At 43.7% G+C, this 12,306-nt stretch overlaps 1 protein-coding gene across 1 annotated transcript; it reads right to left on the reverse strand.

Annotated features, from left to right (window-relative positions):
• Positions 1-168: 168 nt before the first annotated feature.
• On the reverse strand, positions 169-11,933 carry cdk5rap1 (CDK5 regulatory subunit associated protein 1). Its single transcript, XM_074666671.1, has 13 exons — positions 11,414-11,933; positions 11,143-11,246; positions 11,024-11,058; positions 10,787-10,887; positions 10,495-10,705; positions 10,288-10,408; positions 9,905-10,135; positions 9,689-9,786; positions 6,760-6,815; positions 6,172-6,302; positions 5,918-6,067; positions 5,665-5,805; positions 169-903 (listed from the first exon to the last, which is right to left on the reverse strand). The coding sequence occupies exons 1-13, from the start codon at positions 11,703-11,705 to the stop codon at positions 754-756; spliced, it is 1,821 nt and encodes a 606-aa protein (XP_074522772.1). The 5' UTR covers positions 11,706-11,933; the 3' UTR covers positions 169-753.
• Between the last annotated feature and the right edge of the window lie 373 nt (positions 11,934-12,306).

Here is a 12,306-nt window from a genome sequence, read left to right on the forward strand (position 1 = left end):
TGCGTTAAGTTACCATGTACAAGATTAGCACTGTCTCATGCCTTGATTCTGGGAAAGAGACAGTGGACCCAGGGAAGGCCAGTCTAGCTCTGAGGAAGATGAGTTACAAGGACAAGGAGGGCCCCATTGACTGGGTTTGCCTTGGGCCCCCAAACGACTTAATACGCCCCTGGTTAGAGTAAAACAGCCTGACATTAAATATTTAAGGAAAAATGTAATATCCTACAAATATTCTCCTCTCCTGTGGGAAATTTATAATTTTCACAGATCTGCTTCATTCTTGGTTTCAGTATAAACTCAGAGCAGTTTATCATGATGGGGGCTGCAAACGTTTCCCCTCGTGGTCACATCATAACAGGAAGCAGACTGCAGGTCCGGGATCTGTTTTCCCCAACAATAATTGTTTCAGTAATAACTTCCTCCTTTAAAAGCAGATTGTAGCACTCTCTGACGCTGCCCTGTGTTCAATTATTCCTCAAAGTTTACGACTTTGTGGCCAAGAGAGCGATTCTACAACGTGTTGATTCATTAAATTTTCATAGCACAAAAACTGATGACACCAGCGCCACGGCTTCAGATGAAACTAATCAAACCCAGGAGTCTGTCTCAAACAGATGTCACCTCTAACATCATCCTTTAATATGTTCAACAACAGAAGCTGTATAAATAACATTAACACTCATAACAGACGCTCAGCCTGACAGTTTGTCTCCAGGTCATCTGAGCAGGTCCGTGTATTAGTCTGTGTGTCGGTCAGGAGCAGGTTTTAATCATCGCTGTGTCCGAGGGCAAACGTTCATCAAGCTGGTGGCCTGGTGGAGTCCCAGAGTGCTTCACTGAGCTTCTCAGAGAGCTGTGGCGCAAGGCGCGGCCTCTCAGACTCTGGGAGGTGGCAGATAATATCTGTAAGACGTACACAGAGCAGAAAACATGACGAGTGAGTGAATGAGGACGACTGGGTGTTAGAAAACAGCAGAAATCAGTGGTTTGAAAAATAGATTACAAGATCTCCCACCAATGATGTCATCTTTCACTTTGTCTACTATAATCATTTTTATTGGGACACAAAGCTTATCATGGAGTTAACTTTAATTAAAAGTTTACAATCTGAAAAACTGTGGTGGATTTTCTTTCTTGAGAAACTTGATTAAAGTCATCAAAAAAACTGGTATCGCTTTATATTAAGGTCCTGTAATAAGCATTAATAAGACCTTTGTAAGTACTTATAAGATGCTTATTGACATTATTATTTGTTTATAAGTCTATATAACTGCTTAATAAGTGTTTAATAAGGTCATTATAAGGGTTAGGCGTGAGGCCCCACAGGTTAGGTTCAGGTATGGGGCCCTGAATGGTTAGGTTTAGGGGAAGGGCTGGGGTAGGGCTCATGAGAGACAAAAGCAGAAGACAAAAAACAAAGAGGGTTAGGGTTAGGCTCCATATAGCTTATAGATGAAGTTGTCTTTTAGTAACTATTACAATGACTTTATTAAACACTTATTAAGCAGTTATATAGTCTTATAAACAAATAATGTTTATAAGTATCTTAAGCTGCGTTTCCACCAAGCAGTACGGGTCGGTTCAGTACGGTTTGGGACAGTTTGGGACAGTTAAGTCTGATCCCGTTTGCGTTTCCACAGCAAACTGTACCCTCTCATGGTGGGCGGCGTGTAAGCTGGATGCCGGAAGCCGCAGCTGGTAAACAATAGCGCGACGCTGTAGCAGCTTACCCCGCGATTAAATCCAACAAAGAAGAAAACGTGACACAGTAAACAGCACGGATGGAAGACATGCAGCATTTCGTCCTCTCTGTGATTTTCATGTAACTCTCTGTTACAAAGTGCAATCAAGCTTCGTTTCAGAGAAGTCTGTGTGCTGCCAGGAGAAATGCAGCTGCTGTCGGGGTGAGTGACGATTCTTTTGACCAATCAACCGTCTGCAGTGTGTTGCTCCACCTCCCGAGAGCGGATCGGTTCAGTCTGGCACCCATACGAAAGGGTCCCAAAAAAGTGGGACGGCTCGTCTCGGTTTTTTAGGGATCCGTCCCGGGATGAGTGTGTGGAAACGCCGCTAAAAGCGCACCGTACCGAGACGAACCGACCCGGACTGCTTGGTGGAAACGCGGCTTTATAAGTACTTACAAAGGTCTTATTAATGCTTATTACAGGACCTTAATATAAAGCGTTACCAAAAAAATGTGTTTTGTGTTCTTACAACTTGGCTCAACAGTAAAGTTATTTTCCTACACACACAACCAGTAACAAGTTTTAGAACACCCACATTTTTCTAAGTCTATAGTCCAATGAACAGCTTGGAATGCAAAAGTAAGTGTTGAACTTCCAGAGGAAAAAGAAAGGTAAGGTAACCTAAAACTGAGAATAAATGAACATTTCAAAATTAGACAGAAAGGCCCTTTAACAACTTGAAGCTGTTCATCAGGGGAGGAGACACTAATGAAAAAGAGACAGAGCATCAGACCCAGTGGCGTATCTACAGGCAGGCCTGGCTGGGCCTGGGCCCGGCCAATCAAGCTGCTTTCTTCTGTTGATGAATCTGTCCTCTGGATCCTGAACCCTCCAACAGGACCAGATACCACTGACTTTAAAATGACTGGCGTTTATAAACCATTTTTACAAATCAAAAACTACAAAATCTGGTGTTATTTTCAGATTGTCAAGTTTCTGAGGGTACCTGAATGTATGTCAAGTGATGCCAGCAACATGTCTAAACAGACTGCAGAAGACAGGAGAATTTCATCAACATCAAGTCCACAGTGAACAAAAATAATGCAATCCAATCTAATTCCTTGTTTTTCAGTTTTTAAAAGGATAAAATCAGAGAAATTAAATTCAATTTTTTTATCTCTACTGATTTATAGCTTTTTAATTTTGTTACACTGAATGAAGACATAATTGAGTTACATCACCCTAAAGCAGGATTCTCCGACTACTACCATGGAGGGCCGAGACGCTGCGGGTTTTCTTTCCAACCCAAAACTCCACCAGCTGATTTCACTGATTACATCCCCTTTAAGTAAAGATCAGGGACTAATCAGTGAAATCAGCTGGTGGAGTTTTTGGTTGGAAAGAAAACCCGCAGCGCCTCAGCCCTCCTGGGTAGGAGTTGGAGATCCCTGCCCTATAGCCATGGTTGTCTTGAATCTATGGAGGTGCAGGTCTTTACTTTGCAGAGGAAAATAGAGAAATCAGTGACAGTAACAAAAAAATGACCAGGAACTGCTTGGGATCCTGAAGTTAAATCAACTTAACAGGTTATTTGCATTCCTAATCACTTCATATCTGCCTGTTGTTGTATTTAATATTCAGCCCAGGCTTTGTTTCATACTGCTACAATTCAGAAACATAAGGAGCAGAGACGACTGTCACGCTAAATGCTACTGTACTATTTATGAAACTCATCTTGTGGCCGTCCACGTTTATTCAGGTCCTAACGCAGGTTGAATTCTGGCTACGCTGCTGATCAGAAGATTTACAGCAACAGGTCTTTACCACAGAGACATGAAGTCAAAGAAAGTCAAGGTGAGCTCAGTGAGGAGAGTTTCCTTCAGCATCCAAAGACTAGGGCTGCACGATTATCGCAATCGCAATCGCAATCGCAATCGCAATCGCAATCGCAATGTCAGCACATGCAATTCAGATTTTTCTCCATGATAACCAAGCAAGTCTGTAGACTAATCATGACACAACTTTTTTTATTAAATCGCAAGGACAATAGCAATCGCAATATTGTCCACCTAATCGCAAATCGCACCTTTTCCCCAAATCATGCAGCACTACCAAAGACACTCACAAACTGGGACTGGAGACAGAGCCAAAGCCAAACCAGAACCAGAAGACCAGTTTCTGAGAGTCAACAGCTTCAAGCTTCACAAAGAGGAGATAGTGTCTCAGGGGCCGTTTACACGGCAACGGTTTTAGGGTGAAACATAAAAGTTTTGTTGCGTTTCAGCCTCGTGTTTACAGGGAAACGGCGTTTCAGCTGAGCTAAAACGCAAACTTTTGAAAACGGCCCTTGAGAGTGGGATTGCCATTGCGGTGTAAACAGTAAGCCAGTGTTTTCAGTGGAAATGCTGACGTCACACTCCGCCTCACACGCACGCATACAACAAGACAACAGTACCATTTTCACGATCGTCGTGAACTACCGTGTTGTGCTGGTGCTGCTCAATCTGCTGTATCTGCTGACCGTCTTAATACAAAATCTGCATCTGTTGCTCCACTTTTTTACTTTGTATTCTCCAATACACCAGATGATTGGCTCAACTCTACTTCACTGGAGATTTTCCAAAAGCGGCTTCTGGACAAGACAGTTATAGCACCACCTACAGGCCTGGTAAGCTTACTGCAGCGTTTTCAATGTAAATACAGATTTTTTTCACTGCATTTTCACAGCATTTTAGTGTTTTCAGATGAAACATTGTTGTGTTAACAGGGCCAAAGTCTTCTCTTCACGGTAACTGAAACTGAGACTGAAGCCCCGTTTACACGACAAAGTTTCATCTGAAAACGCTAAAACGCTGTGAAAACTCAGTGAAAAAAATCTGCGTTTACACTGAAACGCTGATGGACTGAAAACGCTGTAGTAAGCATGCCAGGCCTGTAGGTGGTGCTATAACTGTCTTGTCCAGAAGCTGCATTTGGAAGATCTCCACTGAAGTAGAGTTGAGCCGATCATCTGGTGTATTGGAGAATACTAAGTTAAAAGTGGAGCAAAAGATGCTCTTTTTGTTGAGAAACATTCAGCAGATTTAGCAGATTGAGCAGCACAAGCACAACATGGTGGTTCACGATGATCGTGACAAGGGAATTTTGTCCTGTTGTATGTGTGCGCGCGAGGCGGAGTGTGACGTCAGCGTTTCCACTGAAAACGCCGGCTTACTGTTTACACGGCAACAGTGTTGGGAGCATTTCAGAAAAATCCCACTCTGGAGGCTGTTTTCAAAAGTTTGCATTGTAGATCGGCTGAAACGCCGTTTCTGTGTAAACGCGATGCTGAAACGCAACAAAACTTTGGCGTTTCACCCTAAAACTGTTGACGTGTAAACAGCCCCTTTGAGATGCAGCTTTGACAGGTCAGACTGCAGGAAGAAAGACATCCATCACTGAGACAGAGGCAGAAGAAGAACCAGAGGCTGGACCATCAAACTCCACCAACGGACTCCTGAAGACAGGAAGATGGTGCTATGTACTAATGAATCAGAGTTTGAAATCTTTGCTTCATCAAGATTTCTGTACGCTGTACATCGAGTAGGGTCACTCTGACCCTCATCCAGGTCACTTTAGCATCCTGTTTTTTTTTATGATTTTACATTGAGTGGAGGTCACCGAGGTGAAAGGATGGTTCCTCAGTGTGTGGCATCAAATGGAAACACGGAGGAGGAAGTATGATGGTCTGGGGCTGATGTACTGGATCCAGGGTCTGGGACTTGAACAGAGTGAGAATTGTCACCTCTGTGGTTCATTTCTTCTACACTTTCCTTTCAGACTACAATGAGACATTAAACCGCATCATTTAAACAAAGCTGGAAAAATTTGTCTGTTCTCAAACTTCTAACCAGTGCATCTTCACATATCAGTGCAGTAGTCTCTTGAGGAGCAGTAGGGTGTCCACGTAAACACAGAGTATCTACAGATTGAACTCTACCTTCACCAGCACGTAGTCCCCAGCTCTAACTGGAGCCGTGTGTGATTCAGAAGGCTCCACAGCAACATCCTCTCTGGGGAAAATCACTTTCATATTGCCATCAGTTCTCCCACACAGGTCCTGTGAGGACCTTTTGCTTTCCTGTGTGGAAAAGTAAAGAAAAGATCAGCAGAAGAAGGAACTCGAACAGCACTTTGGAAACGATGTGCTGAGTGAGTGAGTGTGTGTGTGTGAGTGTGTGTGCAGTACTCACTCCCTCCACCAGGACAAGCTGTGCGCTGCCTATGAGCGCGGCGTTGACCTTCGTTGCTTCCTCTCTGAAGACACTGATACACTCCTCCAACCTTCGCTGCTTCACCTCTGCGGGCACGTCGTCCTGAAGCCGGTAGAAGGCGTGAGTTTTCTGAGGGAGACAACCACGAGAGCGGTGAGGCAGACATCTTTGACGCTTTTACAGAGAGAACTTATAAAGGCATGGCTCTCATCCTGAAATCCAGCACAGCTCACCTTCCTCAGACTGTAGGCAAACAGGAAGCCCACGTTGTAGCCCACCTGTCTGATCAGAGACAGAGTCTGCTGGTGGTCGTCTTCCGTTTCTCCACAGAAGCCTGAGATGAAGTCACTGCTGAGACTCACCTCTAACACACAGACAGGTCAGGGTCAAACAAACAGACAGGTCAGAGTCAGACACACAGACAGGTCAGGGTCAAACACACAGACAGGTCAGGGTCAGACACACAGACAGGTCAGGGTCAAACACACAGACAGGTCAGGGTCAGACACACAGACAGGTCAGGGTCAAACACACAGACAGGTCAGGGTTAAACTCACATGATGCCAACACCTCAGCGTCAGCATCAAGGTCACTTAAAAGAGAGCGTGAGGAAGGATCTCACTTCACTCAGATTCAGCCTGACTCTCACACTGACTGGAGCTGTTCAGGATCTGAGCCAAAGGATGCTATCAAACGCTAACTGCAAGAGTTGAGGATTAAACAACTGTTCTACCAAAATGTGGACAGCCACTCCATCTTTGAAGCCAATCACGCCTGCCCTCTGTCTGTGTTCATGAAGAAAGCAGTGAGTGGGAACCTACCTGGGATTATCCTCTTGATGTTGCTCACAAGGTCCAGGTAGGCCTCTCTGGTGTAGCTGTGGACGTTACAAAACATGATACAGGATTAAAACTCTGGGTGTGGACATTAACAATGAAATGATAAATCCTGTCTCCTCTCATTGATAAACTCATCATGATGAAAGTTTATCTTAAGCTCGTACTAACCCAGTCTCTGATGAATGACTCCTTTACCTCTGGAATGATTCCTTTTTAATTTACTCAACTCTGCTTCTAGTCTGAATCTTTGATATTAAAATTATTTGGCTCTAATAAAAACAACTTTAGTTTACAAGAGTTAAATAAATTACATTGTGTTCCTCAACAGAGGCACAGGAGAAATGGTCAAGAATGTTTGGAAAATAATCCTGCAAACCGACCTCAGTGAGGTCATCAGGGTTCATCTGAAAAATACATGAAGCTAAAACTAACTATAGGACTATAAGTGTAAAAACATGAGGTTTCTCAGATACCCAGCTACATGTGAACACACTGCAAAAAAAAATCAAATTTTGCCAAGTATTTTTGTCTAACTTTTAGTATAAAATGTCCTTTTAGACTTAATATGAGCCACATTCACCTGAACAGTCCAGAAAAATGTCTTGTTCCAAGTTATTTAAAGACAAAATAAGGTCTGAATTGTTTGTAAAGAGCAAAATAAATCTGCCAATGGAACAAGAGAAAGTTACTTGTATATAGACATTATTCTAGTTTCAAGCAAATCATTGCGAAAAACTTTTCTTGTTTCATGGGCAGATTTTTTTCACTGTTACAAGCAATTTAGAGCTCATTCAAGTCTTTAAATAACTTAAAACAAGACATTTTTCTGGACTGGTTGGGTGACTGTGGCTCATATGGAGCATATGAAGACAACTTTTACTGAAAATAAAACAAAAATGCTTGATAAGGTTTCAGTTTTTGCAGTGCATGGGATTAGAGGCTGAGTCTCTTAATAGTAAGGATGGGCAGAGGTTCACCAGTCTGTAAAAACTCCACGGTTTCTGAAGCTGAATGTTAGGAAGACTTAAGATATCCTGACATCTTTAGCTGACAATATCAAAAGATTCCAAAAACCCTGGAGAGACCTCTGTGCAAGGAGCAAAGCAAATCTTAGATGGCTGTGATTGTCCCTCAGGCAGCACAACATAAAAACAGACAGACTCTGCAGTGGAAATCACTGCATGGGCTCAGGCACACTTCAATAAAACACCATCTTTAAACACAGCTAACAGTGCCATCTACAAATGTAAGGTAAAGCTCTATCATGCAGAGGAGAAGCTCTTCAAGAACAAGACTAAGGGAAGTGTTGGAGCAACATACCGAATCAACAAGGTTTTTTCATTGAAAATAATGTGAAAAGTGGGGGGTCGTCTTAGAATCCAGGTCTCACCATTGATGCATGCTGATAGTTGTGTAGGGTCACTACACGACCTCAACAGCAGAGGGCGCCAGCTTTTAGTAAAGCCAGTGACCTCTCTATGGCTGAGGTCATCTGTCAGTCAGAGCAGAGACCAGAGACAGGAGATGAGACATGGAGAGGCGCGGTGATTGTCCAGAGCAAAGTGGACCAAGAGTTTGACGAGTGAACAGACAACTGAGGTGGAGTTATGATGTTAATTTTTAGATAACGATGGTCATTGCAGCAGAGGTGTCAAACAACTGTCCGGCAGCCAAAACATATGGAGTAATGGAGTTCAAAGTGATACTCCGGGATGGAACAAGTTGGGTCCTATCACAAGGTTTAGGGCAGAAATTACCCCTACAGCAGTGTTTTTGTGCAGCAGAAGCCCAGAGCGCTCGCACCAAACACCCCCTCCCTGCTCCTCTGCTGGTTTCCTCTGCACTCAGACGGGGCCTTATTTTACTTGACCAAAAACACAAATAAACAGACTCCCACCAAAAAATCTGTTATCGTTCTGCATTCACGCTTTATTTACATCTCTCAAGTTCTCATCGTGTCGTAAAACAGCGCTACCTCCGCTGCAGAGCCACAGCTGGCTATGAGGCGCTCGCCACTTAGTGTATCAGTCCACGCGCGCAGCGGGCCAGATATAAACAAACACAGGTAGTCTGCCAGGGCGAACAGACACGATGAGAACTAGAGCCTTATTTAGCGGTGTTTTTGTGTGAAAGTAACTCGCTGAAAATTCTCTAAATAAAGCGTGAATGCAGACCGATATCAGAGTTTTTTGGTGGGAGTCCGTTTATTTGTGTGTTTGGTCAAGTAAAATATGGCCCCGTCTGAGTGCAGAGGAAAGAGGCAGACGAGCAGGGAGGGGGTGTTTGGTGCGAGCGCTCTGGGCTTCTGCTGCACAAAAACACTGCTGTAGGGGTCATTTCTGTCCTAAACCTTGTGATAGGACCCAACTTGTTCCATCCCAGAGTATCACTTTAATGATGCAGACTGCGAATCCAAAAAATACTGCCTGAAAAATGCAAACTGTAAAAAAACCCCTTTGTTTTTGGTTATCAGTCTTTCTCTGAAGATTGGCCCTGAAAAGAGGGGGCCATCTTATAATCGGGGTTGTCCTATATTTGAGTCAATACAGTATGCTCCCATCCAGACGACGACTCCTCAGGGAAGGCCTTACATATTTCAGAGAGACAATGCCAAACCACATACTGCACCTACTAAAACAGCAGGGCTCTGTAGTAGAAGAGTCCAGGTGATGAAAAGGCCAGCCTGCAGTCAAAAACTTTCACCAATTAAAAAAATAATAATAATTGGGCATCACAAAAAGAGAGAGAGGGGCAAAAATGTCCCAGAACTGTTGAGTAGCTAGAATCTTCTATCAGACAGAGTGGGCCAACATCCCCCCCCTAAAACTCCAGAAAGCGGTCTCCTCAGACCCCAGATGTTTACAGGCAGTTGTTAAAAGAAGAGGGGAAGCAAGCCCAGTTTAACTCTTACCCACGACGCATTGCCTCCAGAACGCTGCTGCTCCCGCTCTGTGCTGGAAGGTGGATCTGCTGACAAATGTTCCCCCGCTCAGCAATCAGGTGCAAAACCTGTCAGAGCCATGCAACAGGATTTTCTTTCAGAGTCGGAGACTGGCAGCCTGCTGGACGTGAACTCAGCATCTTTTGTATCTGACACAGAAAGGGACAATCTGCATGACGCACGTACCTCATCGGGAAAGTCCTTGGGATGAGGAGAAGTGAATCTGATCCTCATGTCAGAATCGACACGTGACACTCGATCCAGCAGGTCAGAGAAGCGCAGACCTCCTCGTTTTGTTCTGTAGATGGTCTTGAATCCGCGGCTGAGCTGGGTCGGGTCTGAACCACAGAACTGTTCTTCTGACGTATCTCTGTAGCTGTTCACATTTTGACCCAGCAGAGTCACTTCCTTCACACCCTGAAGAAACCCATCAAACAAAGAAAATGTCACAGGAAATGATGGTGAGAGTAAATCCTGGGGCTCATACGTGACCACACGGAGCAGGATAACACTTTTCTATTTCACAGTGTTCTACTTTCAGAAAGCGACAGACTCTCACACTGACTTGCCTGGTCAGAGAGTAGACGGACTTCCTCCAGGATGGAGCTGATGGGCCGACTCCTCTCTCTGCCCCGGGTGAAGGGGACGATGCAGTAGCTGCACATGTTGTCACAGCCTCTCATGATGGAGCTACAGGCACCGACACAAAGCCTCCTCGTTATGAATATATCTGTATGATATGTCTATGGTTGCTCAGTGACAACGTGCTCACTCACACAAAGGCGCTCTGTCCCTGGGCAGTGTGGTGGACAGGCATGATGTCTGCGTAGGTCTCCTCCAACGACAGCAGCACATTGCTGGCCTGATGGCCTCCATCAGCGACGGCCAGCAGCCGGGGAAGGTCCCTGTAGGCATCGGGTCCAGCAATGACATCCACAAGCTTCTCCCTCTCCAGCAGCTCCGTCTTCAGCCTCTCTGCCATGCAGCCTGGGCAAACACGACCACAAACACATCTTTCCAGCTACCTCTTAACATTTCCAATGGTTGTACCCTGGTGAAGTTACTCACCTAAAATTCCAATCTTCATTGGCCCTCTGGTCTTTGACCGTCTCTTCTTCATCGCTGTCAGTTGTTGAAGTCTATTCCAAATAGTTTGTTCTGCTTTTTCTCTGTTAATAAAACACATTAAGTCTCCACATGTGGTACGTTTGGTTGATTAATAGAGAAATTGTCACTTTCAACAACATGCCTGCTTAAGATTATGACATTTAGAGACTTTTCTTTGGAATTAAAGTAATGTCTTACCTCACAGAGCATGTTACCAGAAGGACAACGTCTGCCTGTGAGAACAGAACAGTTTCATAAATTGATAGAGATGAAATTAAAAATGTATAATAATTTAAAACAAAAATTAAATACTCTACCTCTTGTAAATGAACCGTCCTTTGGTATCCTTTATTCTGCAGTACGGAACAGGCAATGTCTGTGTCGCTTACATTCATTTGACAGCCATAGGTTTCAAAGTAAACTGTAGGAAAATAAATTTAAAAAATAAATAAATAAATAAAGAAAGAAAGAAAGAAAGAAAGAAAGAAAGAAAGAAAGAAAGAAAGAAAGAAAGAAAGAAAGAAAATTCATTTAAAAAAATTCAATTTCGACGAATGACTTCGATAGTTCTCAGTGAAGCAAACCGACCTTTCCTTGAGTTCCCCAAATCCCAGTCCTCGGTGAGATAGCCATGCTCGTCAGACTGCTGTCCATCTGCAGCAGGAGTCTCCTTGACGGGAACTCCTTTGATGAAATCCTGGAAACTTGGACCAGAAGACAGCTGTGACTTCAACTCCTCGACAGTTTTCCTCTTCTCTCGTGTTGTCGGATGAGTGTTGGCTAAATTAGAACAGTGTCTGGGTTGGATAAACCTGCGAGATATCCAGTTCTTGGGAGTCGTAGCTTTGAAGAAGAGTTTTAAAGTCCTTAAGTGCTCCATTATTAGTTAGCTAGCGAAATGGACTAAAAATCGTTTAAGTGCCGGTTTGTTAACAGCAACAGAGAGAGCAGGTATTCCAGCAAAGCAACTTTTGCAAAAAACAATTTATTTTCAATTTAATTAACATTTTGTCACATGTGTGAATAGAACTACGCGTGTTGTTTTTGAGTCATGTCAGGGGGAAATGTCACAAACAGAGCTGATGTCGTTTGGTGCCAAAGATGTTTAAGTATCAAGATGATTCTCTCCCCTCGCCACCACAAATGAACCCTGAAAACGCAAAATGCCTACATTTCTAAAAGATGTGAACCCGATGAGAACCCATAAACGTTTTTAGTTGGTAGAAATCAATAAGTAATGCGCAACAAGAGCTTTAAGTAATATAATTGTGGGAACTTTTAATAAGATTGGCCGTTTCACAGGAATCCTAAATTGGTTGCACGCGCTTTAAAAACAGAATGCTGTTTTTTTTCCTGAATCCACAGAAATGGCGCAACGTTATAGACACTACAGATATAGATAGCTGACGTCTCAATCACAACGCCGTTCAGGGGTAATTTCATGCAAATTTGTTACATTTCCCTGAAGGCCCCTGCTCAGC

This window comes from Halichoeres trimaculatus, unplaced genomic scaffold (genome assembly GCF_033239565.1).
Source record: "Halichoeres trimaculatus isolate MK-OKI-2021-1 unplaced genomic scaffold, fHalTri1.1 fHalTri1_scaffold_1, whole genome shotgun sequence".
Lineage (NCBI taxonomy): Eukaryota > Metazoa > Chordata > Actinopteri > Labriformes > Labridae > Halichoeres > Halichoeres trimaculatus.